We start from the raw sequence: 27442 nt of genomic DNA, 5'->3' as shown, positions 1-27442 counted from the left end.
TTTATTCCCAATAGACCGAGCGCCACGGTGAATCATGGCGGATCGCGTACCACCAAGCAGACTATTGCGAACGATGTATCTCGCGTCTGTTTACCATTTGATTCACGTCGTGTCGCGTTGGGGCGAATGCCTCGATCTTGTTCGCTCGTGGTCCCGATCGCGATCAAATCCAGCTGGAATGCGCGCAATAAACACGCCTATGGTGATTAATCCGGCGTTAAAAATTCACAGGACGTATTCGTTCGTATTCGTTGTCATCGGTTGCGATTATCGATTTGCATATGTCGCAGCTGTGATGCCTCTTGCGATATCTGCTACGTAATTATTCTCTTCAAATTAATCTCGACTGAAACGAAATAATAAAACATTGTCTTTGATCGTCGAAAACATCCAATCTTATTTTAATCTGGATCGACGAAGTCAGACTTGTAAAGTTTGCTAAACTTCTAAAGCTGAGGAAGTCAAAACGTACCGTGCAATGCGTTGGTGCAAGAAATTATGGCCAATATACATCAAGAAGCGATGACTCACCTAATATAGTTTTGATTAGATCTGCCGTGAAGGTCGCGTATCTATCATAAAGAAATTGAGATGCCAAAGATAGAACAAACATACACACCCAACATATATCCTGTATCTTCTATAATGTAAACTACTAAATGACGTAAGAAGGTCAAACATGATCCTTCTTAGATCAAATCGTCCAGATATCCTCTACCCATCCCCATATCATCGAGATACGTCATTCTGACGCCTCGTCTTACGTCTACGTTGGAATCATTTAAAACCATGGATCACGTTCACAATCCCCTCCCAGATTATCCGGAATATTTTTCTGGAGGATGATCTCCAACTCTGCTTGTGATTAATTCGATTCGGTCGAACTGACTAATTCACTGGAGGAATCTTAAACGGAAGCATCGTGATGGAACGACGCGTATCTCGATCGCGGTTGAGCATTGTTCGCCGGAATTTTTCGTCGTCACCGAGCAACTGACATCACAGTCTGGATTTAGAGGTAAGCACCTGTTGGACACGATGACTCTCATCGCCACATCCTCTGGTGGAAAGTGCCGTCACAATGAGAATCGTTGCACCGTTTATGGCTTTCGCGGAGATGACTACGACGGATCGCGAGCGTTTCGCTGCAAACGTTAGTCATTGGCCATGAAGGGATTTCCATCTCGCGTGATCAATTGAATCACTCGCAAGGCGTTCTAAGATCGACGGCCTCGCGGTTTTTGATTAAAGAAAAACATGCTGGTATTGTGACGAGTCAGCTTGGAATTTGCGATTTTAGGATATGTTTGTGGTCTTTTTTGGGTTCGACGAAGGATAGAGGTTAAAGAGAGGACAGAGAGACGATACAATTACATTTGCAACTTCAACCATGCTCGACCATTCTTGAAAGATCGATAAGCGTATGTGGCTTAACAGAAACATTGCTTGCGCTTAAAACTTCCTCACGTTTCCTTGTACGATATTTAACAATAATAATGAAACAATGACGTTATATCGAAGCTACGCTTTTGATACGGGGAAATCATTACGCGTGTCGAACGTTTCTTCGTAATATGACTGCAGCAGTCGAGACATCTCGATAAATCAAGCAGCCTCGTAATAGTCTCTTCTCATTTACGAAGGCGGATTTTCCAAAATCAGACAATGCGATGGTGCGATCATTCCGAGAAACAGGAAAATCCTGTTATCGTGTTCTCGCGAACATAAGAAGAAAACCACAGACAGAGCAAATGTTATTCCTTCCTCGATAACGCATTCTTCCGAAATGAAATCTTGTCTAGACAAATTTTAAAAAGCAGGTCCATTAACAAGTTCTATGTTCGTTCGATGACACGTAGATAGGTTTCGGGGTGCGAAAAGTCGAAGATCGGCGTTCGACAGGGTATTTATAATTTGCGTTTTCGATTTTCTGGCGCGAGTCGGTCGCGATCGACGGCGGGTAAGACACGAGCGAGAGAATTTCATAAGTGCATACTAAACAAGGGATCGCGATAAGCGATAAAATTAGACGAGAGAGCTTTTGCTGGGTGAAAATTGCGTAAGAGTATTCGTCGATGTGTGTACCAGCGAGTGCAGATCCCGTGAATCATAGTGTTCGAAAGACGCATAATGCCTCGATTTATTTTTGCTCCGCGGCATAAGTCAACCTTTGATCTTTTGTTCGAGGGGCCCTCCTCGTGGCGTTCGACTTTCTTCGACCGTCCAATATTCGCTGGCGACCCGTGCTCCTTATAAATAACCTTGGACATAAGCTAGAAATTTGATTTTCATAAAGCGTCTACGAATTCTAATTATACGGGTTAGGCCACGGAAGGAGGAGGTTTGGTTTTTTTACCATGGAAAGAAAGGAGGGCGATTGTAAAGGCAAATCCGTCGGAATCGCGACGTCCGATCTTGACGAGCGTCGTGAAAATTCAATTCTATTCAATTCTATTCAAATCGGGTTTTATTTTTGAATTACATCTCTGCCGTCGCCTCTTATTCTAAAGCACGAACAGCGCCGACGCTCTTAGACTCGATATCGATAAAAAGATGCTAGAATGTGACCGCCAGGTAGGACCGATGGAAATCCACGGAGATTCTTATCCCGATCTTTGGTACTTTGAATCTTCTTTCCATCCGTAGAGTGCAACGGCGCCGATTTATCGACGCTTCGGCAATTAAGTCGCGTTACGTTATGTATTTACGAGCAAGTCGCGCGACAAGGTCGTCATAGGACGCCGCGGAGTTGCGTGCCGCTACAAAATGCACGAAGCCCTGCGAGAAACTAGGAAGAACGTGGAAAAGGACGCGGCGATCCGTTCACCGCGTGGTGAACAAGGACGACCGTATGGTACACAGACAGCGGTTCGCACTCGACTACGTTCGTGTGCCTTCGTCCGCGAATCGTGTACGTCACGAAGCGGCCGGCCAATCAGCGCCGTGCCGGATGACTCATCCAGTCGAGCCTCATGTAAACTCTCTCGTGCCGCTTAGCCAAAGCAGTCTCCCGCCAACAAGCAAAAGGGCAATCGCCGCTTTTGCCACGTATCTTTCCCTATTTCATCGCGAACACGTAAACACGCTTTTCTCGTGGTGTCGTGCTACCAGTGAGGAATATTCAAGTAGTTGAAGCTTGGTACCATCGTAATAACACGGATTAGACGGTTGACGATCGTCAAACGAGAGGGACACTCTCTCGTAATCGTTGTTTTGTGTAACGCAACGCCGAAGATTTCGAGCGTGATCGAATACCGGGACTCTTGTTCTTTCTTGCTGTACGCGTATGTGTCAAATGGTGAGGAGGTGAGAATCGTCCCGAGAATCGTGGAGGAAATCTCACGTAATACAAGAATAAGAATGAAGAAGGAAGCGCCGTGTCTCGTTTTGAGGCTAGTTCCTCTGGAGAATCTCGAACCATGGGGTAAGAGAATAAGAATCTACCTTTTTGCGTTTGTCTTTCCAAGGTTTTTGTTAATGCGAGTCATTCCAGGCTCCCTAAGCGTAAGCTCACGGACTATGTTTCTCGATCTATGCCCTGGAGACTAGACCGATGTGTCTCGTTATTTGACTGGACCATTCCGATGTATCTGTCGGTTGATTCGTTTCCCTTCTAACCAGTCTAACAAATTTGACTCATGGTTTATTCCGTTCTTGTTGCACGCTTTCGATTCTGTTGAAAGAATAACACGATCCTTGCGCATGGTACATCGAGATAATTCGAAAAATCTCTGGCGTAAAGGAGCGTATTTTTTATTTACAGGGTAAGGAGGAAAAACAAATAGCACGTCTGACGATCGAGCGTCTCGTTCGTTACGAAAATTTTTCAAAGATGAAAGCAAACGATATTTATGGTCAGATTGTCGGAATCACCGCTGATTAATCGAATTAATGCTACTGGTAGGATGATTAATCACGCTCATATTTTATTTGTTATCCATGTTTCGTTTAGACATTTAGTTCTCAACGTCATCCGACCACTATAGTCGAAGGTATTTCTGAAACGTCCACAGCGGCGGGAGAATACAAAGTCGAACGTGGCACGCGGGTAAATACAATCTCTTACGCGGATGACTCAGGCCTTGGTATCTTAGATTTAGGCGTAATGCGTGCTCGATGACTCGTTTCGTGTTAATCTTTGGCACGATGGAATTTACAGATTCCTCCGAGGCGTCGCATTGAAACGTTTCCACGCGTTTTTAAATTGAACGTACGTATTTACGTTTTCAAGTCGAATCACATCGTAGATACACGTTTGCTCGGCGTGACAAAATTCCTTACTAATTCTATACGACGGGACAAAATGATAAAGTATATCGTCGATACGTTGTAAAAATCTGCTCCGTTTTGTGCAGTACGCGATATCTCGCGGACTACACAGATATAAGAAACAGCGATACAAATAAGTTAAAGTTTCTGAATTAATTGTATCGTTGAATACGAACGATCGGAGAGGAAAACAGGATGTAAGAAGGAAAAGATCGGTGTCCCATAGAATGTACGTACATGGTGGACAGTGGAGTGCACGGCATCGTCGCGATGGAATGTGGGTCACCTCATTTAGGTCATTATAACAATCAACTTGTACTCGAGGTTCAATGCTCTCGTTTCGCAGGTGGCACAAAAATATCACTCCCCTATTACTATATTGACCTTTACCATTAGCCTTATCTTTCGAACTCGTCGAAAATTGCCATCGATTTCTTCGTTACCACCATTTCCTGACAGTTGCTTGATATCCTATTAGTCATCCAACTTTTTTTTTTTTAGACATTATCGCTATCCATTTCGCTCCGCAGAATATCAAATGACCACAGTTATAATCAACGCGTTAGATTTTGTTCTCGAAGTAAGTTTAGACTAAAATCGCCAACTGTTACTTGCGGCAATTTCTGGGACTGATTTCGTGCAGCGATACAGCTCCGGTGTAGCAAATCTAAAATCAACAAGTACGTCGGGTATCGCTATCTGGCCGATGCTCGACGTAAAAAAAGGAGATTTCCTAGAAATACACCACCCCTGACAATTGGCCAGATAGGATGCCGCCCCTGGCCATTTAACGAGACGCTGGTGTATCTTAAACTAAAACGAGAAACACGCGTCAGCGCTTAAGATCACGCGTACGCCAGCCAACGCTTGGAAATCAGGCCAATGCCCTGCGAAGAAATACGCGTACTCCTTTTCTTAATAATCGCGACCTATTAAGGGTAATTACTGTTCGGTGTTTGGCAGGAGCGCGCGGTAATCGGATATCGCGATGGTAAAACACGAACCTGTGACGTCACGCGCTCTGTCACGTAGCACGGCGTATGTTTTAACCATATAACGTGACCGCGTCGCGATAGATCGTGCTCAAAGTTGCGATTTCCTTTGAAAACCAGTCCTCGGCGTAGGATATCCCTGTGGGTATTGATAGGCGGCGCGGTTGTGCCACTTTGTTAAGAATATGTGGATCGTATAACAAGTTTCGCCGCGTTTACATAGCCGTCTATGTAGAACCGAAAACCGTTACGCGTGTTTCGAATCGTCGCAGGGAAATCGTTGAAAAATCAACGATAAAACGATATCGTTCCATTCGTGAATAAACACACATGTTATACACTCGTGTCGTCGATACGTGTTCGTCGGACGTGTCCAACGCTATATTTACGATTTCCGGCAGACAGCCTTAAGACTAGGTCACGGAATTGCATTACGACTGCTTATACGCCAGCCGTGTCGATAACGCATCGTTCGCATCTCTGAACCTTAATCCTCTCATTTTAATGTCAAATGGAATTTCGCGCTTGTAACGCGCGTCGTTGTCGATCGAACGATCTTGCAGCGATGCGAGTCACCGCCGAATTCGATCGGTCAACGTCGAACAACGCTCGCACGAATATCGTGCAAAGTCTAAAGTAATAAATGCAAAGAGAAAGTAGGAATTAACGTGATAAATTGAATTAAATCCGGAAGCGGGAGGGACCTCCTCGTTGCACGAACTCCTGTCCCTGTCCTTCCCCTTCGCAGAAGGAAGTTTCGTTGCGGCGACTGCGGAATAATCATCGGCCGCGACAACAGTAGCCGCCACACGGGGTTGGCGGCCGTGGCGGCGCGACGGCAGGGGGCGAAAAGAGTGACTCATCGTTGAGCCAGGCCAGGCCTTGCGAGCTGCAGGTCAGGAGAGGAAGACACTTTTAGCCCACATTTCTTCCTTCTCCCCCTTCGATGTTCTGCGTCTGACGTTCCTTTATTTTTACCTCAGCCGTTTATTCGCGGTTCCTCTTTCCTATCTCATTTCCTCCTCTGCATTTCAACGTCCGTCTACTCCGCTTTCCAGACGCGTCGCTCAGCAGGATATTTCGCGTTAATCGACTCAGGGTCTGCTAGATTCTACGGATCCTTGAAGTTTCCTACAGTAAATCGGTAAATGATAAATATGACGGGAATCTTGCGTAAAGGCATTTCGAAGAAAATTCCAAAGAAATTTGTCGCGTTTAATAATTTCCGGGGGTATATTAGGTATTCGGAATCTCTTTAGCACCCCGGTGCATCGTTCGAGCCCGCGTTTCTTAAGACTGGAAGACTCTCAAGATCCGAGATTCATAATGCAACTTCGATAGGGCTTCCAGAACCACACGAACCATACCGGATTAAGAGATACTAGATTCTTTCTTAGGCTTTTGAAAACGTGCTAAATTTATCGAGAAATGCCCTCGAGGCACCCGAGAGATGTTCTCGTCGTTAGCGGCGAACCAGGGTACAGGTTTAGATACAGTACACGGAAGTATGGCGAACTTGCTACGAGAACCGTTTATTAGCTCGTCGCGTTTCTCGAGAAATTGCTGTGTACACAGTTCTAGGATACGATTCGGCACGACTGAATCACTGCGTTGTACCGACGGCCAAATGAGAGAAAAAAACGCGGTTATAGGACACGTAACATCTCCGATGTTTCCCAGGATTTTCTGAATAACGTTAAAAGTATGGGACTTGGACGTAAACGAGGAGGGTTTGTAGAGCGCGAAAAAGTATGCTTCCCCACAGAGAGTTAAATACCATAAATAGGATACGTGGCTAAACTATAGACAAAGATCACTGGATCGAACGAGCACCATCTGCTCCTGGTCCCTGTATCGGTATTTTCAAAGTAACTCGATGCTTCCCTCGAGACCAGTTCCCACGCCCCTGATGTCTCGTTAGGTTTCCAGCCAGCTCTGCACGCCTAAAAATCAAAAGCTGCTGCATTCTAACACGGACCCCTTTTGATTACTTTCAGGTGGACACAAGGAGTTCCATAGGCGGCACAGGGATCTCTGCGAGGACACGCTTCTACCAACTGTCGCAGCTGGCCCATCAACGGTCGCCGGTTGTTCCAGTCCAGGACCAGGTTGTCCGGTATTAAGTCTATCCGGGCCACCGACTCCCCAACCGGCGGATATCGATAGTCATCCAGCCTCCAGGGTTCTCCCGTTCCTCTATCTTGGAAATGGCCGGGATGCGGCCGATTTACAACTCCTTCGCGCATTAGGCGCCACCAGGGTGCTCAATGTCACTTCACAGCTACCTGGATATCACGAGGAGAGGGGTATCACGTACAGACAAATCCCTGCCTCGGATTCTGGCCATCAGAACCTTAAACAGTACTTCGAAGAGGCGTTCGACTTCATCGGTGAGTGTCCACTCTCGATACGATACGATACGAAGGAAACAGCCGGAATTTACCTACCGTCGATAATAGCGGCGCGCTGGACTTTAGATAACAACGATGGAACGGGTGTACGAACGAACAGATTCTAGATAATTCTGAGAACGTTTCTCGTTTGATCGAGTCCTATTGCTTTCTAATGGCTCGGGGATGCCTATTAGAGAAAACGTTCCGAGTGGACTCCTCGAGTAACGGTGTACCCCGCCTCCATGGAATCAACATTCTTGGAGCACTCACGAACCGTGTGACGAGTATTGCTGCTCGTAGTAAGTCGGTTTACCGACAACGATGGTACGACGATCTTTTGAAAATCTGCGAGCTGCTGGAATGTTTCCTTTACGTTCACGATATATGGATGGAAAAAAAGTTTGTTGATTCAGCTACGCGATCAATGAAACGAGCCTCTATTCATTAAACCGGAGCACCATTCGTATAGGTGACGCACAAGTAGTTTGCAACTGCGTGTTGACATTGGACGAATGAACGTGGCAGCTCCATTGACGCTCTCGAACCTGTTGCGTGTGATTCAACGAAAATACGAGGATCACCGGTTAGGGTAAATTGGTCTAATTGCATCGGCGATGCGATATGTCGGCTCGTTGGAACGTAACATTCGAGGAAGCTGCGTTTAATTCACCGTGAGAGTCGAACAGAGCGACGACGAGCAGGGCGTTCACAAAGAGGAGATGTTGGACTCTGTCGATGAGTAATTCTTTCGGCTGACTGGGTGTGTCCTCGGGCAATGATCGTCGTTACCATTTGTATCTGCGCCAATTCAGTCTGGATCTATCAGTAGAAGTAGCTTCGAAAGATATAGTAATTTGAAAGAGGCGATAGTTAGTACGTATTCTTCGTTGTTCAAGCAGATCGTGAGACTACAGGGTATAGAGCAAATGCGCTTAAAACAGGGATATAGAAATCGATGGTTCAGATGACAAAAAGTTGAACGATAGAGCGACCTTCTTGGACCGTGGCAAACGAAGAGAAGAACCTTCTACCGGTCCGGATTTTATTTCCCCTCATGGCCAGTGTGAACCAAGGGCTGCGATCCTTTGTGAACGGGCACCAGTTAAACTTTCCATCTAACCTGGCTGCGTATTTCGAATCGTAGAGCAAACCCAACCGAAGGAAATATCGTATAACGCCGCTTGCCCTGCAGCTCCTACTCAAACCAAAGAATAAATTAAGATTATAGTCGCAATAACGTAGTTAGAACGCGCAAGAAGCCATAAAATTGAGCATTGTCCTGCCCGTTGCCTGCAATTACACGCTTACTGTTCAAGCTTATTAATTATTCGCTGTATCGAAAATCCTAATTTAACTCGGATTTAACTTCATATTCGACAACATCGGTACCACCTCTGCTTCTCTCCAAAACTCTAATCGACGTTAGCTATCCATCGACGATTCGTTAACGTGTGACAAATTGCCAAACATTGGAAATGAATCGAAATCGATTCTAGTAAGGGTTCGAATCAACGCAACTTTGTTTGTCCTCCATCGTCGAAGAGGCGGCTTAACGGTCAACGCACCAAAGTGCCCTTCGTTTCACGCAACAGTCCCTACGGTGTTGGTCGGTTGGCCAGGTACAGCATTCCACCAGTTGCGCATTCGGTAGGACCCTCTTTGCGAGCCCTGTCGCGCGCGCGCTGACACACATACACGTACGTACATACACAAACGCGCGCGCTCCTCATCACGTTCACGCGCATGGAGCAGAATGTGGTGCAATAAACACACGGGAGACGAAAGGCCGACACTGGGGCACCATGAAGGGGATTCACGGGTGTGCATTCGTTGGAGCGTTTGCACACGCGCGCGCGCCAGTGACTCATGGTTTCATGAATGGAAGCCTTTCGTCTTCTAGTCTTCGCACACGGTGAATGGTCCACCGGAAACGGCTGGTTACACCCTGTTTCCGTTACACCAAACTGCGCCGTTCTGACGAGGGAAAAACGAGCGTGACACGATGACGTGCTCCGTTGGAAATTTTACCTTCGTGACTTGCACAGGCGTGTTCTTTGGCCTACGTGAATCTACGGACACTTTAAGAGCTTACGTTCATTACAGATGCTTTTTAATTAATTCGACATCCAATGACGTGATTGGTTTGTTCTCTTTGGTCTTGTTCTCTTGTTCTTCGAAATTCGTTTGTCATTTCATGGTTTTTAAGTGCGCAGCATAGAAAAGTAGATAGAAGCGAATTATGGCGGGGACGGTGTTGTTGCGCGGACCAATCGATTACAAGCGAACTGTAGATCTTTTAAACAAGAAAAATTGACGATCAACAATCAAATAAGGTTACCGGTGTAACGAAAAGCATTAAAATTACGGTTGAAATTCGCTGCGTACGTTTCAGTAGAATTTCCTAACATTTGATCGCTTAGGATTGCGCAGAAAACACGCACAATTTAGCTGTTCGCGGAACGCGATACCTCCGCCGTTAATTATAGCCGGGTCGTTTTAGGGGAGAAAGCAAATAGAGCAAAGGCAACAAGAACGCCGGATTTCCCGGAACCTGGTATCATTCTCGACATCGCGGCAGGTGTCGTGGCTTTCCGTCACTATGTACACACGCGCCTTCTGTTACCAAAATACGGTTCCCTCTCCGTTTTCCAACTAATTTTCACCCTATTTTTTTTACCTAAACTCCCTTCGACGACTTTAGCCCTTTTGTTTTTTCTTTGAGATCTGTACGTCCCCGAGATCTTCCATTTTTCGGTCTCCTCCCTCCTTTTTCCTTCCTTCCGCACTCTCGTTTTTCTCCCTTTATCTATAACTCTCCCTTCTCGCAATCCCCCACTTTGCCACACCGATTTTCTGCCGCTTTCTCCGTCTCTGTCCGGCCATTCGTCAGCCGTGACTCATAGCAGATGCCAGCCGCGAGTCTACGGTCTACACGCTGCAGGCGCACACGAGCGCACATCCGTAACGTTTAGGGGCCGATGCACCCCCGTGTCTCCACTAACGCTTGCCTAAACTACTTCTGTTACGCGACCCTCCATGCGTATCCAGATAAGATTAGTCGCGCTGCTTATCGCCGTTTAGAGGTCTGGATTAGCGATTAACCGCGGCCTTGGGGAATGTTTTTCGGCTGTTTCTCAAAACGACACCTACTTGCTGATACATCATGTCGTTTGTCTCCGGTAATTTGTTCCAACGATAGGTGGAATTTTATTTTTTTAATCTACGAATTGTTGGTTTGGCCACGAGAACGATCGTGGCGATTCTGCACAGAATCTGTCTTACTCGTTTCACGAACACTCTATTCGGATAGAATATCGGTACTAACAGTTAGCCCCATTCGTGTCACGAACCCGTTAGCTCGGAACGATGATATTTGGAACGCAATAATTCTCAACGATCGTTTACTTCATATTCTACTTGCTTACTATTTGGTTAGAATCGATCTGATTACGTTTCGCGTAGCCCTTTAACTCTGGTCGAGTTTCTACGTGTAAAACATCTGTCCGCTAAATGGAAATCTGCGAAGAATTCTTCGAAAAGGAAAAAGATTAAATGCCACGAGACCGTTCTTCCGTATAGATGTCGCGAAATCCTCGTGCCTGCGCACGTGCACTTGTGGCAACTCTCATGCTCTCTCTTCTTCCCTCCAACCGATGGCAGCAACGTCGACTAGTACGTCACGTAAGATACGGGCGCGCGTCGCCATGACTCATTGGCGATACGATAGCGTTGCCCGCATTACGTAACCGAATCGCCTGTTTGGGTTACACGGCTGGTTTTGTTCGGATGTTTTACAACGATGCGATCCCCGAGTCGTTCGACGCGGCCTCCGATGGACCATTGCTCTCCGCTCGTAAACCGCTTCCTAGAAATTCCGAACGACGTAGACTGGCGCGCGTCGATGACCCTCGGATTCTGGGCCCGTTTCTCTTTCTCGAAACAAGTAGGGTCAGAATAGAATCGCCCTATTGTCGTTGGATGTCACCACTTCATCTTTCGTTGAATCGTTTCACTAGTCGTATAAATTCGTTGATTTAGCAAAAGTAGAGAGGAAGACTAACTAGCAGAGAATTTTAACAGCTTTCCAACATCTAAATGTTGTTCATTACGTACGAAAAGAAATAAAATTGCTTACACATGGTGTGTTTCACGATTTACGAAGACACGTGAAAAGTAACTCGAGAGCATTTTCGTCGAGACGACGCTGTACGTTTGACAACAACGTAGCAGCCAATTCGAATTACATTTTAATACTTGCTTATCCGATCTAATTATTACGAACGACCTTGAGACCCTGGAAAAATACTTGAGAATAACCGTACCTTTATTTCTCCCTTACAGAGGAAGCACGGAAAGCCGGAAGCAGCGTGTTAGTGCACTGTCAAGCGGGAGTGTCGCGCAGTGCTACGATCGCCATCGCGTACATAATGCGGCACAAGGGTTTGTCTATGGTGGAGGCGTACAAGCTTGTGAAGAATGCGCGACCTATCATTAGCCCTAATCTGAACTTTATGGGACAATTGTTGGAGCTCGAACAGGGTTTAAGGGCGTCCGGTGGGGTGGCTGCAGCCCCGGAAGAACCGAAGAGTTGTCACCAGTGTCGTTGGTCTCACCAACAGAACAGCGAGGAAGTTACTTCCGGTTGCAGCGTCTGAGCTGAGCGAAATCATCAGGCGAGCATCACCCGAGATTCTCTGGTGTAACGATCGGGTTCCTGCGGAGAAAGAAGAAAAGAGCCCACGCGCGGATTGCGAGGCTGCTTTACGTTTCGCACCCAAGGACGCGGTCGAAAGACACACTCTACACATATCGTACACGTATATCCGTTAAACGAACCGGAGTCATCGTTCTTCCTGTTTCACACACACGTGCGAAGAACTCGGATAGCATACCTTGCTACACGTGCCTTGGCGATCGGCCCTAGAAACGGGAAAGGCTGATTTACAGAGAGACACTTTATGTCTATTATCGAGTAACTTATTTGCTGAAAAATGAAGTGGTTCTAAAACAGAGAGAGAGAGAGAGAGAGAGATAGAGAAAGAAAGAGAGAACGCGTTGTTGACTTTCGAATGGCGAAGGAAGATGCGAAACGAAAGTAAAAAGATTGGCGGCGTCGTGTACGCGTCGCCCTCTATTCTGAAACCGGAGGACCAACTTTGTGTACGCCTAATGAACGAGTTTCTTACCGTATACGTTTGTCAACGACGCGAGCTCGTCCGCGTTACGAGTTATTTATGCGTGAAAGAAGAGAAAAATATAGAGGAAGCTTTGTGCAATCGTCGCGTCGTGAGAAAAGAGACGGTGTACTTACGCGACAGTGTTCCGTAGTTTTTATTGGTACAAAATATATACGTGGTAAGAAGCGCGTTCGTCGGAGGAAATCGTCGCGAATATTTTTTTTTTTTTTTTTTTGTTTCTTGCGTAGTCGATTGCAGTAGCTAGAGTATGTACATTTGATTTTAACACGATGATACACGATATTCCACTTTTCTTGGAAAGATCTACGCGTTTGTAATTTATGAAACTTGATTTTATCTTTTTGTTTCTTTTTCCTTTTTTTTTCTTTTTTCTTTTTAAATGTGAAGTCTTCTCGTTTAATTTAATTGGCCGCGATCCTTCTCTTTTCGGGTGTGTTGCGTTCAATTCTATCGAAGAAGCATCGAGCAATTGCGTCCGGGCTATCTTGCGGAATTATCTCTTTGCCATGGAGAGACAGACGCGCGTGCGTAAAGGAACAGTTAAAAAGGTGGGATGAATGTACGTCAATTGAGATCAATAATAACTATGTTTGCGTTTTTGCCTTTTGCCTATTTGTATCTCTGTATTCGTAATATTACTTTATTCGATAGCGAAGTGGTTTATATTTGATAAAATAATATATCGTTAATCGAAATTAGCTTAACCACGAGCTCCGTAGCATTTAAGGATCTGGTTGAGATCCAACCATCGTGATCTAGTCGTTTGTTGGGATGTAACTGATGATAATTATGATAATGATGATGTTGATGATATGTAAGGTGCGAAAGAGAGAGCGAGAGAGAGGGAGAAAGTTCAAATATCCCCCGCCAACTAATTAAGATAATATAAGAACGACGTCGACAACTCGAGAGACAAACATGCGATTTTAAAAGCGTAATTAAGATGCCACACACGGATTTTTAGTTCGGATTCGACGAGTTTCAACCTTCCAGTTGAAGTTTTACGTAGTAACCAAAATTATTAGCATTTCTCGATTTTGTACATAACAAGTAAACGTTAACGCACGACGACGCGCGGATCGAAGATACTTTAGACGGTTCTGCTCGCTGAACAAACATCGAATTCAAATAATATGTATCGCTCGAAAATTCCTCCATTTTGCTCTTTCGTCGAGATTCGTCGAATTACTTGTTGCGCGACACGAACATTTCCAACGAATCGCTAATCTAAATAACGACAGAAGTTAGAAATGGATTAAACGGATGTTGTTGGCGGTTCAAGCGATCGTATTTCATTTTAATCGGATAGGATCGTTGTATTCGAAGATTATTTGATATCGATGTGCGTGCAGTCCCAGGCGAATTGTGCCGCACGAAGTGAAATTTCTCGACTAAGAACTTGGTCTGTGTTAGCGGTAAAAGTATTATGAGAAAGGAAAAGCGTATTTCCTCGCGTGGCACGCGTCGTCCGAGACGCGTGTGTATCTTAACCTCTAATCGCTTCTGTCTTAAATCGCAACGGGCGATTCTCATTTCCTTCTCAAGAATCGACGACAGTCAATATCGATCATTCGGCGTAATCACCGGGAAACTAAAACAATCGTGCGCGCAGTTCGCTTTAATCGTCGAAATACCTCGAGCAACGGCCTACATAGGACGTTGATTAAACGTAAAGAAGTAAAATATACGAAACGTGTACAAAATAACTGTACGACACGACAATCGCCGCTGTTAAATCAAACCGAGCAGCTGTTCAAAAAAAAAGTCGCTTAACCGATATGCCTTTCTACGTTAGAGAGACTCAAACTGTTGACAATAAAAGCTCGACAAGAGAAATAGAGACCTGCTGTGCGTGAAAAGTAAAATATATAGGTTCGCGTCATACATATATGTTCACGTTATATCGATATATTATATATGTATATGTGTGTGTGTATGTATAGCATAACGAGGCAGAGCAAGTTCCTTCAAGTTCTCTCGAGGAAACGGTACATATCAAAGAAATGTCGCCTTGTATTTTTTCCTTTTTTCTTTTCCTTTTTTTTCCGTTTCTTGTAGATCGCGAAGAACGATGTCACATTCGAAGGGAACAATTTCTGTTCGCATCTCTTATAATAGTTGGGCGCCGTTAGGCTTCATGTAGAACTTGTAAAAAGCATTAGCGAATAATATTGTAAATATTCACCGAGCAAAGACACACGAGCGATCACGAAGGGATTCGCATAGAAAGGAGAGAGAGAGACCGATCAACGTCATGTAATAAATAAAAAGAGAGTTCTATTCGGTAGAAAGAGAGAAGCAGAAAGCTACGGCCGTAGTACCTGTTGCGTCATGAGAATGTACGATACATATGTAATGTTTACTAGATTGTGGAAGAACTTTGACAATAAAATGTATGTCGATTTACGATAAATAGCCATAGTTGTCGTGTGATGATAAAAATAATGCTCGGTGCAATTTTGTACTGGAACTGGTAAAAGCAGAGAGTCGTAAGGTTGCTAGGCGGCCTTGTCACATTACACCACTCTATTGCAATTAAGATAGCTTGAAAGATAGAACTACTAGTAGTAACTAATGTCAGGCGGTCGAACAAGTTCCTAACACCATCTTGCCGCTCATAATTTGGACCTTTGCTTATCCAGTTCTATTTTGCGCGAGAACCGAGTCCTTAACAATAACGATTTATCGTAGATCGATTTACTCTTTTATTACTCGTGTCCTTCTGCATCAGTATAAACGTGTTGAGGTTCGCGTACACACATTTCTTGGGATGGTTTAGTAGATGCTGCACCGAGTTGACAATTTTTTTGCGGAAACGTCGCTGTACGATCGGATACCTTTTTTGTTTTTCAATGTACAGTTATATAAATATAGCGTAAAGTAATTGTGGATACGCGAGGACAACTATTGTATCATATCAAAATTTAGTTATTTTATGAATAAAAGTATAAACCGCACGCTTTATCGAGGTGTTCTTTTAGTACATAAAACAATTGAATAACAAAAGAATGGAAGAGCAGCAGGATTCTATCTATAGTGGACAGATGTGATATAAAAGATACAGTTATTAAGAAAATGTTTATTTAGACAGAAAATATCGAATTTCGAATATAATAAAGTTTCCAAATTCTCGCGATGGAATCGGTTAATCTTCTTAGACCGAGTATTCTTCTCTACATGCATTTTCAAGAAGGAATCAAAATAATATTCCAATCGACTACCGAAACAAATTGGAAAATATGCACGATAAACTTAATAAGCAAACACGTTCTCTTCGTGTTGTTTTCTTTTTCCTTGTTATTCGGTACGGCGTCTTGACAGAGAAAAATATGATTGTGCACACGATGAAGTGCGTAAATACAAATTCGATCTTATTACTTTCTCTCGATTCTGTTCGCTCACATGCACAATGTACTCGCATTCTCAGTCTCCTGCTTTCTAAATATTATATAGTTACGTTTCGCTGTAGGTATGTAAATATTAGGTTGTAACGGTATAGCTAGTAATAATAGCAATAGCAATAGCAATTTTTAGGGGTCATACTGAACTTGTTTGCTGCTTCTTCGTTTTCTCATACCCCTGTTCGTTATGTTTCGTTCTATTGATAGCTGGAAATGCGAAAAACCTATCGTTTCTTCGAATTAAATGCATAGGTAATCGATAAGGAATTGCCAGCTTTGTGCTGTTTTATTTACACGTTCTGCACAGATCGCGCCTAATTTTATAGAGGTTTGTATTACGCCCTTGTACTACCGTTACGCCAATATAATTGCGCGACGAAGCAAACATTTTTCATAGGTAAAAAGTCTTACGTGGAGTAACTACGTTACCAATAGATCCATTCGAGTATAAAACAGACAACGTATAATTCAAGTTATAATAAATACTACGCAAAAACGATACTCTAAGAGTCTTAGGTATTTTCAGACATAAACTTTCCAATATTTACTTTGCACATTCTCTGCTTTAAAACCAACGACATAACAGATCGGAGCACCTTTTATTCCGTTGGGTTGTTACATCGCGAAAAAACATATTTGCTCGAACTTATCGTTCAAGATTAGATATCGATTCTATGCGAACGCACAAAATAATAGCTTGTCTCTTTCTGCTACGAAAGAAAAATTCCCGTAAATGAAGCATTACCAGTGAAGCGGATAAATATAATTACTTGTTCGTACTCGACGATCTATTGCTTGTTGCAAGAATGATTATAGTTGATACTGCGATTTTATGTTTATACTGCGTAACTTACCCTGATTTTTTAACAGCGTAAATCAGTAACAGATAATCGTTTCTCTTTTTAAAATCGCTTCGCAATCTTCTCAGCTATTATTAACAAGTAAATTCACAATTACTTACAAGCTATCGGCATATATGTATATGTATATGTGTGTATATATACATATATACATATATATATATAGCTTTTCTTAATTGGTGATCCGCAAGTTCTTGAGAATCGGCTATAGAATTGATAGATCGGACTGTTTCGCGAATAGCAGAGTTAATTACTCGCCAGGGCTGCCATAGCACGAATTAACGCGGCATTCTCCTCACGAAGCCGTTCCCTTTCTATGGTCATTTCGTGTTGCTGTTGAAGCAGCCGAGCTTCAAGGGCCATTATCTTATGATCCCGATCCTCCAGGAGGGACAGCAACCTTCTATTTTCTTCTTGCGCTCGTTCTATCAACTGAAAGTTTTAAACAGAATATTGTACGAGTTTGTGAATTGTTTCGTTTTATTTGTTAGATGAAATATTCCAATAAAAAAAAAAAGAATACTTCGTGTGGATTATCTCCTGTTGGCGTAGACAGTCTTGGTTGATTGATGGTGTTTACGGATGCTTGTGGCTCGTGATTTCCATGATCTGATTGATTGACACTATCAGACTGATTCAAGGAATCGAATTCCTCGTCATCTGCCTCTAAATCGGAGTGGCTAAAATTAAATGGGTAATTTTGATATATTAGTGAACGTACATGGTTATACACGGTATCGGACTGTCTATGATATTATATTAGGCACGACCCTTAATATCGTAATGTTTGATGGCAATTATATATCTCGTTTACCCTATATTTGCACTGTTTTCGAGTTAATTAGTTGACGCTTTAGTGTAACATGAAATACGATTAGTATGAGATCAATGAGACATTACGCGATTCTTATTATTTCTAGATCGTTGTAAAAAAGGTATACAAAGGACTTACGGTACTCGTTACAATACGCAGGCTCGTTTTTAAAAGAATCTACTAGCTCTACCGTACTTCGTACAGGTCGTGCCTAATTGTACATAGTCACGTACAGTAGCACTTACCAACTGTGCCTATTTATACATGACCTGTAGGAAGTACGGTAATGCCTAAAAAGCAGTAGCAGTTTATTACAAATGACTACTAAATTTCACTAAAGCACTATATATAGTTTACTACCGTAATAAGATATCTCAATGTTTTATACCTTTTGTTTCGCCTTTGAGTAAACATTTTTGCTGTCCGTTCCTGAAACATGCGTAGTTTGACATACATAGGTAGTCTCGTTTGCAACGATCGACTTTTGACCGTGTTCGAAATAAGTAACGAAATATCTTTTTTAAGAAATGAAAATCACACGCACTTACTTCTATGAGTTCATGATCTAGGAACTCATTGTGGTGTGTGTTGTGTTTAGTTTCAAGACAAGTGCCACTAAGATCTTCTTCATCTTCTCCTGTACTACCTCCTGTACTCTGTAGAATTAAGTGGCTAACGAAATTACATTGCGGAGTATGAACGGGTTTGCACACAAAACTTTTACCAATATCCGTTAACGCTCGCGGCCAAACGCAATTAACGCTAGAAGAACGCGGTAAGCAGTTTCTAAGTGCAATACTACTTTGTCATACATTCCGTGTGTGTCTAATATGATCTTCTAGAAAGATACATTCGCGCAAGACATTTCCCACAGAAACCGAGAACATCAAATATACGTTTGGAAAACAAATTCTTTTGCAGACGAACCAAAATATTCATCTGAGGTATCGATTCAGAATAATTGATCAAAGGATCCTTTGTAACGAATATAAGTAAAACAGCTCTAAATTTGTCATGCAAGATACAGAAATGACTAGAAGATTTTTATCAAATGAGTATAGGTGCAAGAGAAATCCTTATTTTAAAATCCGGGATATTGCCGCGAGAAGTCATTAAGATTTTGGGTCCTTAACGTGACTGGAAACAGTGACAAACCTCCGTTGATGGCAAATGTACTACTCCGGTACTTCGTCTCTTCTCTCGAAGCTTCCGTCGATCGCGTTGCTGCTTTCCCTTGTTTATGTGCGTTGGCCTATGCAAACAGGATACAACACTAAAGATACTAGAACCAGATCCAGAAACTGTTAACAAACCGCGCAAACTCTATACTGGAGCTACCTAGTCGTATTTAGAAGACACTTGTGCTCAGCACAAACTTCTTCCCACGAATACCTTATTTAAACGACCACGCTTTTATTTACTCACCGACCAGTCACTCGTTTGTCCTGTTTCCTCATTATTGGTTTATTCTGTTGATTCTCATGTTCAGGTGGAAGCACACTGTTCGAACTCGTGTCACATACACCTTGAGATTCTTCTACATTCTGTGCACCCTCTACAAACAAAGCCAATTGAATATAAAGCATCGTAGGGCACAAAGTAACAAAACAATGAACATATACGTTACTTTGAAAGTTTATGGAAGATGAGTCTCCTGCCCTGGGTGGAACAACCCGTGCCCTTGCAGTTCTGATCCTAGACCTCCTGGATGTTAACTCGAAGTCATTGTCAAAATCCTCCTGGCTGACGGAGCTGGACGCCATGCCGGTTATATCGCTGGAAAATGAAGTAGCAAAATTGAACTTGACTTGATGATGATAAGCGATTATAAAAAAACTGCGCAAACAGAATTAAAAAAGGGCTCTTACAAAAAATACCTGGACATTTGAACAAAAGAGTAGGTGATGATGTGCGATACCTATGTTGGACCAGCACGATATTTGGAGGCCAAAAAGCGAGTGCTTGATTAAGTTTGTCTAAGGGAAAGTCACAAGGCATGAACCGCTATTAACTACGAGCAAGTGCGTGCGCAATAAGATGATAACACAACTTCAATAGGAAACAAAGAGTAATTCTTAAGGTATTAGTCACCTGTCGAGGTGAGTAGTCTTCACCTAGTTCCACTGCCAATGTCGTGACTCACTACCAACCTATGTGCAATTGACAGCTGTCAACCATTGAAACATCTATAAACACGTATGGCCTGTACGATTACATAGTTCAAAGATAGATAGACATATCGATCGTTCATATACCTTTGCTAAAGCACAATCTCCAATGCGTAAATTCAATGTCACTAGGGTAATGATCGCTACAACGTGAAATGTCACTAGATAGGTAAAGAATTTGGAAACTCACTAAATGCGATATAGTGACAGAAGCGTACAAAGTTACTAGTTAAGAAAGATAAGAAAAGAAAAATAAATATGTTGAAAAACTTTACTCAACTATACGTAAAAAAGTTCACCGTTTAAGAATATTTTAAGGATTTGAAACAAGAAACACGTTGCACAATATTTTATTGTATCGAAAGCTTTAGTTTGTAGCTGGTATTTAAAAATTAAGGGATTTACATTTTTCAGAAACCAAGAACAGATAATAATAGACATATTTTATCTCATAGAGAATTTAAGTTTTCAAAAAGAAAGAAAGGAATGATTCGGAAAATGATTTATGCAAGAAAGATAGTAAACACTGAATAGGTGTATGTCGTTTATTTATTGAATCGATCTGATCGCAGATATAGTTTCTTCATTCATTATATTTCATCTTCCATAAGTTAATTACAAGTACTCATCGTCGTCTATAATCTAAAAGGGTATAGGGGGTAAAGTTATAGGTAATTTTTTTCACAGTATTGACTCTATTACATATGCTAATCAGATGGCTAAAGTGTTTGTATCTACAAATATATCTTATATTTCTTTCCTATATACATATATACATATATACACATACGTATAGAATCTGTATATGTGCATATCTATATATACATATATTCATTTTATAATGCACCATCTCGCATTCTCTTTCCCTCTTCCATATTCTTTCTTTCCTTCGTCATTTGCTCTTCAACGGCTAACGTGTAACTTCCGCTTCGTGTTAACCAGAAGCACGCAGTTCCTCTCTTACGCTTTTATACATTTTTTCTTCTTTTTCTCTTTTTCTTAATGTTTGTTTTCTTCGCTTCTTGTAACTCGAACTCTAAATTTGTGTATGTATGTGTATACGCATGTGTGTGTATGTTGTGTATGTGAGGAGAAAAAACTAAGTGGTGTCGCCACGAGCGAGAGTAGATTTTGGTTTCTTTTTTTTTAAGAGGGCTAGATTCGGTGTATTTTTTTTCTTTTTTCTCCTTTTTTTTTAAACGAGATATTAAGATTTAAAAGTATATACGTATGTATATAGTATCTGACGCTTGATTTGACACATATGATTGAGGTCTCGAGCAAGTTTCTCTGCTGCTTAGCTCGCATCTCACAGCCTAGAGGTGATTTAAACCAGACGCGGGGCCCGTTCACAACGAACCGCATCGCTACAACGACACACGATAAATCTCCGACAAATGCCAAGCTCGCAGGTTTATATATATATCCATATACTTCTTTTCCATATATATAATATATATATTCTTCCTTCCTTAATATTTTCTTTCTCTTCTTATGCTTACGTAACGTGTACATATGTATGTCCGTGTCCATATGGTCAGTTGTGCATTTTCCAGTAAATACAACATAGTAAAATATTAAAGCGACAGCAGAATACACTGCAATACTGTTTGATCTATGAAAAAGATGTTTCTCTCCTCTCTTGTTTTCTTTCAATTTCTATTTGAACCATGTCTCTTAGATCCATACCAATCACTTTTTCATCTTTCGCTTTCTCTTTCTCCTTAACTCTACCCCTATGTACCCCTATGTACAACACGTTTACCGTTTATCTCCCTTTTTCTCTCTTATAATTCTCCTTCTCTTTCATTTTTATTATCCTTCTTTGACTTCCATTCTCTACTCTCGCGATAAACTTTTCTCATAGTCAACACTTTTCGTATAAACTATGCAGTGCCGATGCCTATCAGATAGGCAAGTACACATAAAATATATGGTAATCGACAAGTGAGTAACGTATTAAAATTAGAAAGTACATGTCGCAACATTGTGGACGATACATAGAGACAGAGGGAGCGTCTCACGAACCTTCGCCGTCTTTTCTCGTCCATCGGCTATGGACTATCCACTTTTTCTTTCTTCTCTTCATCGCAATTGGAAACAGTCCTATTGGTTCTTGGAACTGCTTCTTCTTTTCTTTCTCACTTGATCCAACGCATGTTGACGATGAGGTAGATAAAGAAACGTATTTCATTTTTATACGTGACGCTCTCGTACAATTAACGTATCTAATTTGGTTCTCTAAATCTTTTACACATTAGATATAGGCCTGGTAATTTCGCTTGTTCCATTTTTTCTTAAATTTTTATGTTTCTTTTGACGATTTTATGTTTGAGTCTGTATACAAAATGTTTCAAAAACTACTTCAGGCTTAAGAATGGACAATAAAAAAATCTCGGTCATTTCGGTCCCATTCTAACAATAAATTCATTCGCTGGTGAATACGATTTTATGGATTATCAGATCGATGCAGTAGGCTGCAACATTCAACCAGTGAGATTATGTATGTCGTTCATATTAATGAAATAAAAACTCGTAGGACGCTATCATATTCCTCATTATCCGATTACGTGATTACGAAAATCTTCAGTTCATTCTTTAAAATACTTGTACAGCGTCAAACGTAACGAACGAAGAAAAGAACCGTATAACATCCATGCATTGTGTCCTAGCCGACTGTAAGTGATTATGAAGGTTCGTCGAGTGCTCGACTCTCTTGTTTCGATAAACATCATCCGGAACCGCGATTTGTCTGCGGTTTTCAATTAAGTAGACATAGTGTGTATTGACGAGCATAGTAAAAGTTGCACGCTCAAACGTGATTATTTCACTCCTTTTTTAAAAGATATTTGTTCGTCAACTTTTTCTTTCTTTTATTTTATAGATAAACTATACGTCATGTACATATAAGTATATTTATATTCATGTGTATATATATATATGTATATATATACATATACATAGATAGTGCCTATCTAAAAAGATGAGATACGGCAGAATTTCGCGCCGCGTATGAAATGTGACATGCACACGACACTTAAATGCGACAGATTACAACGCTACACGCTATTCTTTGATGAAAGTCGGTTAAAGATCCTCGCGAAAAATGTGACTCATTTATTTTTGGCATTCACCGTTCGTTCATTCTGTGACTCTATGCAGGCGATACCGTGAACGCGTTCTTCTTTTTAAGGTTATCACCGTGATGGTTACACGCGTAAGACGCGCACGCACGAATGCACTCCCTTTACTTACTTACATAGACGTACTAGAGCCGTGAATCGAACCGGTAGGCCTTGGACAGTGTAAACGCGAACCTAGACGAAGATTTCAACGCGCAGGAGCTTGAGAAGTACAATGGAAAGAACGAATTTCAGTCCTGTAGGTAGGAGATGCGTGAATACTCGCCGTGTTTCCTCCGTTTGTCGTTCGCGGCGCTAGTTGGAAGTAAACGCTACGGTTTGAACTTTTATGGGGACGCAATGTCGAGGTGCCGAATAGTTTTCAGATTTGGTACAGTGAAATATATACATATATATACATATATATACATACATATATATGTATATATATATATGGATTATATATAAAACGATGAATGAAAAGAGAGATTTTTTCTTCACATTGATGCTCTGTGCGTACTTGTGCTAGCAATTTATTGCTAACGTTTTAGGTTTACCGATGCATTTAATAGATCCGTTTTATCATTTAAAGTTTAGATTCTAGTCCTATCGATCAATCACTGATGTTACATCGATCATCTATGATAGATTAGTATGTCTTAAGACTTTCGCGGTATATTTTTTTTTTTTTTTTTGTAGTATATTAAGAAACTTCAACTCTATGGATAGTTCTACTATTGCTAATTCCTCGTGTTAATATCGATACGAAGAATGCGAATTAATAACTCGAAAAAGATTTCGCGATATATATATATTATATATAGATATATATAATGTATATATATGTATATATATACTTTCCTTAGGACATTTAGCGTTAGAATTCTTTAATCGTAAGTAGATCTATGTTTCATAGCGATGTAGTGATACGGATTCGTAATTTTAAGTAAACTGTGAACTCGTATTGCTATTAGAATCCTGACGTCGTATCGATGTTAAGTGATATAAATTAGTAATTTCAAGAATACCTTAGCACTATACTTTGTTTCTAACACACCGAAAGTCTGAACTTCTTTTTCTGCATCGATCTCGTTACCATTGATCCTTGTACACAATCTTAAATAACAGTTTGGAGAATATTCCTTTTTTTCTGGCAGTGACGTACTTTTCTTTATACGTCAAAAATTGTCTACTACTTTTTTGGCAATAATTTCAATAATATTTATTTCATGAATTAAGATATGGACTTGCCACATTCTCTGTGTCACATTTTCAGATACATTTTCAGTTCTGCGTCCGCATAAAATCGTTCAACGCTGGCAACGTTCGTCCTAACTTTCGCCACGTAGGCGCAAAACGCGCGCGGATATTCGCGCAAACGCAGGCGCTACTGCTCGTCGGCGTACTTCACCGCGCTATCCTAGGCTACCCTAAGTTCATCTATAAGCAGTAGAATTATACATACCTATTATACTCTCTATAACGACAATGCGTGTAGAAAAATGAGCCTCTCGCGTCTTTGGTTAAACGCGAAGCATTTAGAAAGTATTCTGGCAGTGGTTTTCGTAGATGCTTCGATCTTAGCCTCGGACCAAAAATTTTGATTTCAGTTTCAAATGGGAATATAATCGTCGGAGTCGTATCGTACTGAATTATACTTTTGTTTCTTTATTCTCGAGACGTATCGGTCTCTTCTTTGATTCGACCTTCCGTATTTCCCTTTCGATTTCCTTGGTTTTCGTCGATTGAAGATTGAAACGTTGTCTTAGCGACGTAAAAATACGCTCCGCTTTGTTTTTCTATCTTTCCTCTTTGAAACACTGTTTTGAGAATCCGATTGTATAATGACAAGGTCGAAGTATGCTCTGTGTGCAGCCCTCTGTGCTAACTGTCTGTTGTGTGGTCGCACGTGTAACACGTGTGACACGGATAAAAACCACTTTTTGTATTTTAAAGTCTCTAGCCTCATCGAGAAAAGGGACGAGTGTAAAATAAGATAGATCCTACGTTTCCTAGTTTACGCGTGAAATTCATTCGAAGGAAATTATCTTATCCTTTGGCATGTCACTTTTGGCCTTCTCGTCGAGGGTCAGTTTCTTTTCTTTTCTTTACCGTATAACAACTAACGTTCTCGGAGCGGGTACGTTGGTGCCCGGTTTCGTATCCGCGGAAACAGCGTCGTTGATCTGTTAGCCGGGTTATTACTGTGTGTGTGTGTATGAATGTGTGTTCACAACGCGCAACGCAAGTGACTGCTCAGACAATGGCACAAGAGCAACGTGTTCCGTAGGATGAAGTCGTTTAGGTCTTTCAGAAGTAAACTAGATTTCCGCTGTCGCGAGGCGATTACTTCGATTGCAGCCGGTCTAGTTCACGAGTAGATGGTGATCACCTCTCGTCCGCCACCACGCACCATCAGCACCCTCTCCAGACCTTCGGTAAGAACCTCTAGGAATTCCATGTCTATGGTGCGTTCATTAAGGAAATTAAAAGAAAAAAAAGGAAGAGCAGGAACAGAGGCAAGAAGCATCTGTTATTCCAGTGTCAAATATAGAAAGGATACAGTTTGATTCACGTTCCACTGAGGTGTCCCTTGGTGGTCCAGGAAGATTCAGGATGACTAACTGAGCGTTTTTGCTCTTCTTTACGATCACCTCGTTCAGTTTGATGGAAGTGTGCATACGTCTTACGTTGCCCTCGTCCCTGAAGTCATCATCAACCATGTTTTCAACAGAGGATCTCTATCAATTAGATTTAACGAATCGTTATATCGTGATTACTCACGGTGTAATTGCAGGTTTCTTAGACTCCGGGCTATCAGTTTTCTTTTCCTCGTTTTCTTTTGCTTCTTTCTCCGTGTTTTCCGTGTTATCCTTGTTCTCCTGTTTCGGTGATCCACCAATTAATTTCGCTTCCTCCTCGTTGACCTCCTTGGCTTCCTCTCCGGTTTCGTTAACTTCTCCTGGCTCTCCCTCTTTACTCGCCTCCGTCTCTTGCACCAGTTTCTCCTGCGCCTCGTCCACCGCGTTCGGATTTTGGCTTCCAGGCTCCTGGAATCTCACCTTGGTGGCGATCTTCACATCAACATTGTGGTGATGGTCCACGATCGCCTGTACCTGTATCACGTTAGTCAAGTATCAACGAATCTGCGACCAACTACCATGTCCCGAGTAGCAGGAGACAGTCAAAGTGTGTCGGAAAAGACGACTAACTCTAGCATCAAAGCACTCTATAATGATCTGACTAAATGAACGATCGCTAAATGGAAGCATTCTGGGCTATGAACGTGCCAATCAAAAGCTGAAACATTTGGAGGTTCTCAGGAGGCCCGGAGACGGTTGTAAAACGTAGTCATGAGAAGCAAGAAAGCAAACTGGTGGAGGGATCCATTGCAGCAGTATTCCAAATCAAAACGTTGCGAGTCAGAGAAAAAGAGATAGACAGGCAGATATAATATTATAATTCGATCGATTAACCGGCGAGGAATCGTGTATATTCTGAAGCGTCGATTCCTACGTCACCTCCAAGAGTTCATTTTCTCGATATGGAAGTGAGTTAATTCGAGTCGAACGTTATATTATCGCTTTTGTATGTATGGCATATGTACATGTGTAAGTTGGTCAATGCGAATGAAATCGATCAAAAGTGAAATGTGATTTTCTTTTTTGTTACGAGAGTTGGAAAGAACGAGGATTCGTGGATGACACTCGTGTGTGTCTTGGTCATAGTAGACACAAATATAAAGGGGATAAACAGACGAAGGAACTCCGGGAATTTTCTGACAAACCAGAGGTAAATTTTCTTCAGCGGGTACCTCGTTGAAGTCCACCAATGTCTGCACCTTATCCGTGACGAGCACGCAACAAACAGACACATACCGATCAGTAATCGTAATATATATACACATATAGGCAGATCTTATACTACATATACATATTGCTTTTTTTTGCTTATGGCTGTTCATCGGTTTCGCGATCTCGTCACTTACCACTCCTAGAGACTCCTTCTTGTTCAGCCGCAACTCCCGCAGCATCTGGTTCCTCTGCTCCATCATCAAGGTTCGCTCGTACGTGTACGCGGATATGTCGGAATCCATCTATGAATATTACCATTAAATGAATAATAAAAGCAATTAGTCGCGTATAATGAATTAGAATCGCCATATTCGCATCCGTATTTGGTTCTTTCGAACGATGGACTTAGACAACTTTGTTCCATCGAACTT

The 27442-nt window shown here is 41.9% G+C and overlaps 3 protein-coding genes across 18 annotated transcripts in view; 1 reads left to right on the top strand and 2 right to left on the bottom strand.

Annotated features, from left to right (window-relative positions):
* LOC100650319 (dual specificity protein phosphatase 10) overlaps positions 1 to 15809 on the top strand; it is a 66542-nt gene extending 50733 nt beyond the window's left edge. For all 5 annotated transcript variants that reach the window (XM_012308844.3, XM_003395344.4, XM_012308845.3 and 2 more), the window contains 2 exons: positions 7259 to 7651; positions 11996 to 15809. In XM_012308844.3, coding sequence (XP_012164234.1) covers positions 7259 to 7651; positions 11996 to 12309 — 707 coding nt within the window. In that variant the 3' untranslated portion in view covers positions 12310 to 15809. The remainder of the gene's footprint in view (positions 1 to 7258; positions 7652 to 11995) is intronic.
* A 107-nt stretch (positions 15810 to 15916) lies between these two features.
* Positions 15917 to 20201, bottom strand: LOC100649375 (PRKC apoptosis WT1 regulator protein). 6 transcript variants are annotated; one of them, XM_012308841.3, is made up of 10 exons: positions 20183 to 20201; positions 20019 to 20113; positions 19555 to 19703; positions 19353 to 19482; positions 19083 to 19179; positions 18476 to 18583; positions 18316 to 18356; positions 18173 to 18217; positions 17637 to 17793; positions 15917 to 17545 (listed from the first exon to the last, which is right to left on the bottom strand). In XM_012308841.3, the coding sequence occupies exons 3-10, from the start codon at positions 19688 to 19690 to the stop codon at positions 17360 to 17362; spliced, it is 900 nt and encodes a 299-aa protein (XP_012164231.1). In that variant the 5' UTR covers positions 19691 to 19703; positions 20019 to 20113; positions 20183 to 20201; the 3' UTR covers positions 15917 to 17359. The 6 variants fall into 6 exon arrangements, with proteins under 6 accessions (XP_012164231.1, XP_003395715.1, XP_012164228.1 ...); XM_003395667.4 differs by lacking the exon at positions 20183 to 20201 and adding an exon at positions 19796 to 19903 and having other exon boundaries at positions 20019 to 20176; XM_012308838.3 differs by lacking the exon at positions 20183 to 20201 and adding an exon at positions 19805 to 19903 and having other exon boundaries at positions 20019 to 20176.
* Positions 20202 to 20626: 425 nt separating this feature from the next.
* The window catches only part of LOC100649574 (solute carrier family 12 member 4), a 99407-nt gene continuing 92591 nt past the window's right edge, over positions 20627 to 27442 (bottom strand). For 5 of the 7 annotated variants that reach the window (XM_012308830.3, XM_020863129.2, XM_048405738.1 and 2 more), the window contains 5 exons: positions 27206 to 27313; positions 27005 to 27058; positions 26002 to 26333; positions 25781 to 25920; positions 20627 to 25680 (listed from right to left, as the gene is read on the bottom strand). In XM_012308830.3, coding sequence (XP_012164220.2) covers positions 25589 to 25680; positions 25781 to 25920; positions 26002 to 26333; positions 27005 to 27058; positions 27206 to 27313 — 726 coding nt within the window. In that variant the 3' untranslated portion in view covers positions 20627 to 25588. The remainder of the gene's footprint in view (positions 25681 to 25780; positions 25921 to 26001; positions 26334 to 27004; positions 27059 to 27205; positions 27314 to 27442) is intronic. The other 2 variants (XM_003395668.4, XM_012308831.3) reach the window with 2 other exon arrangements.

This window comes from Bombus terrestris, chromosome 5 (genome assembly GCF_910591885.1).
Source record: "Bombus terrestris chromosome 5, iyBomTerr1.2, whole genome shotgun sequence".
NCBI lineage: Eukaryota > Metazoa > Arthropoda > Insecta > Hymenoptera > Apidae > Bombus > Bombus terrestris.
The sequence above is the reverse complement of the archived record's forward strand: the minus strand, read 5'-3'. Positions and strand labels throughout refer to the sequence as shown.

Excerpts from the sequence above, each read along its gene's own strand:
- LOC100649375 (XM_003395667.4), bottom strand. Across the intron at positions 19,483-19,554 it reads ATCTTCCATAAACTTTCAAA|AGGGTGCACAGAATGTAGAA; the intron begins GTAACGTATATG and ends CTTTGTTTGTAG. Across the intron at positions 17,546-17,636 it reads CAGGAGATAATCCACACGAA|TTGATAGAACGAGCGCAAGA; the intron begins GTATTCTTTTTT and ends TAAAACTTTCAG.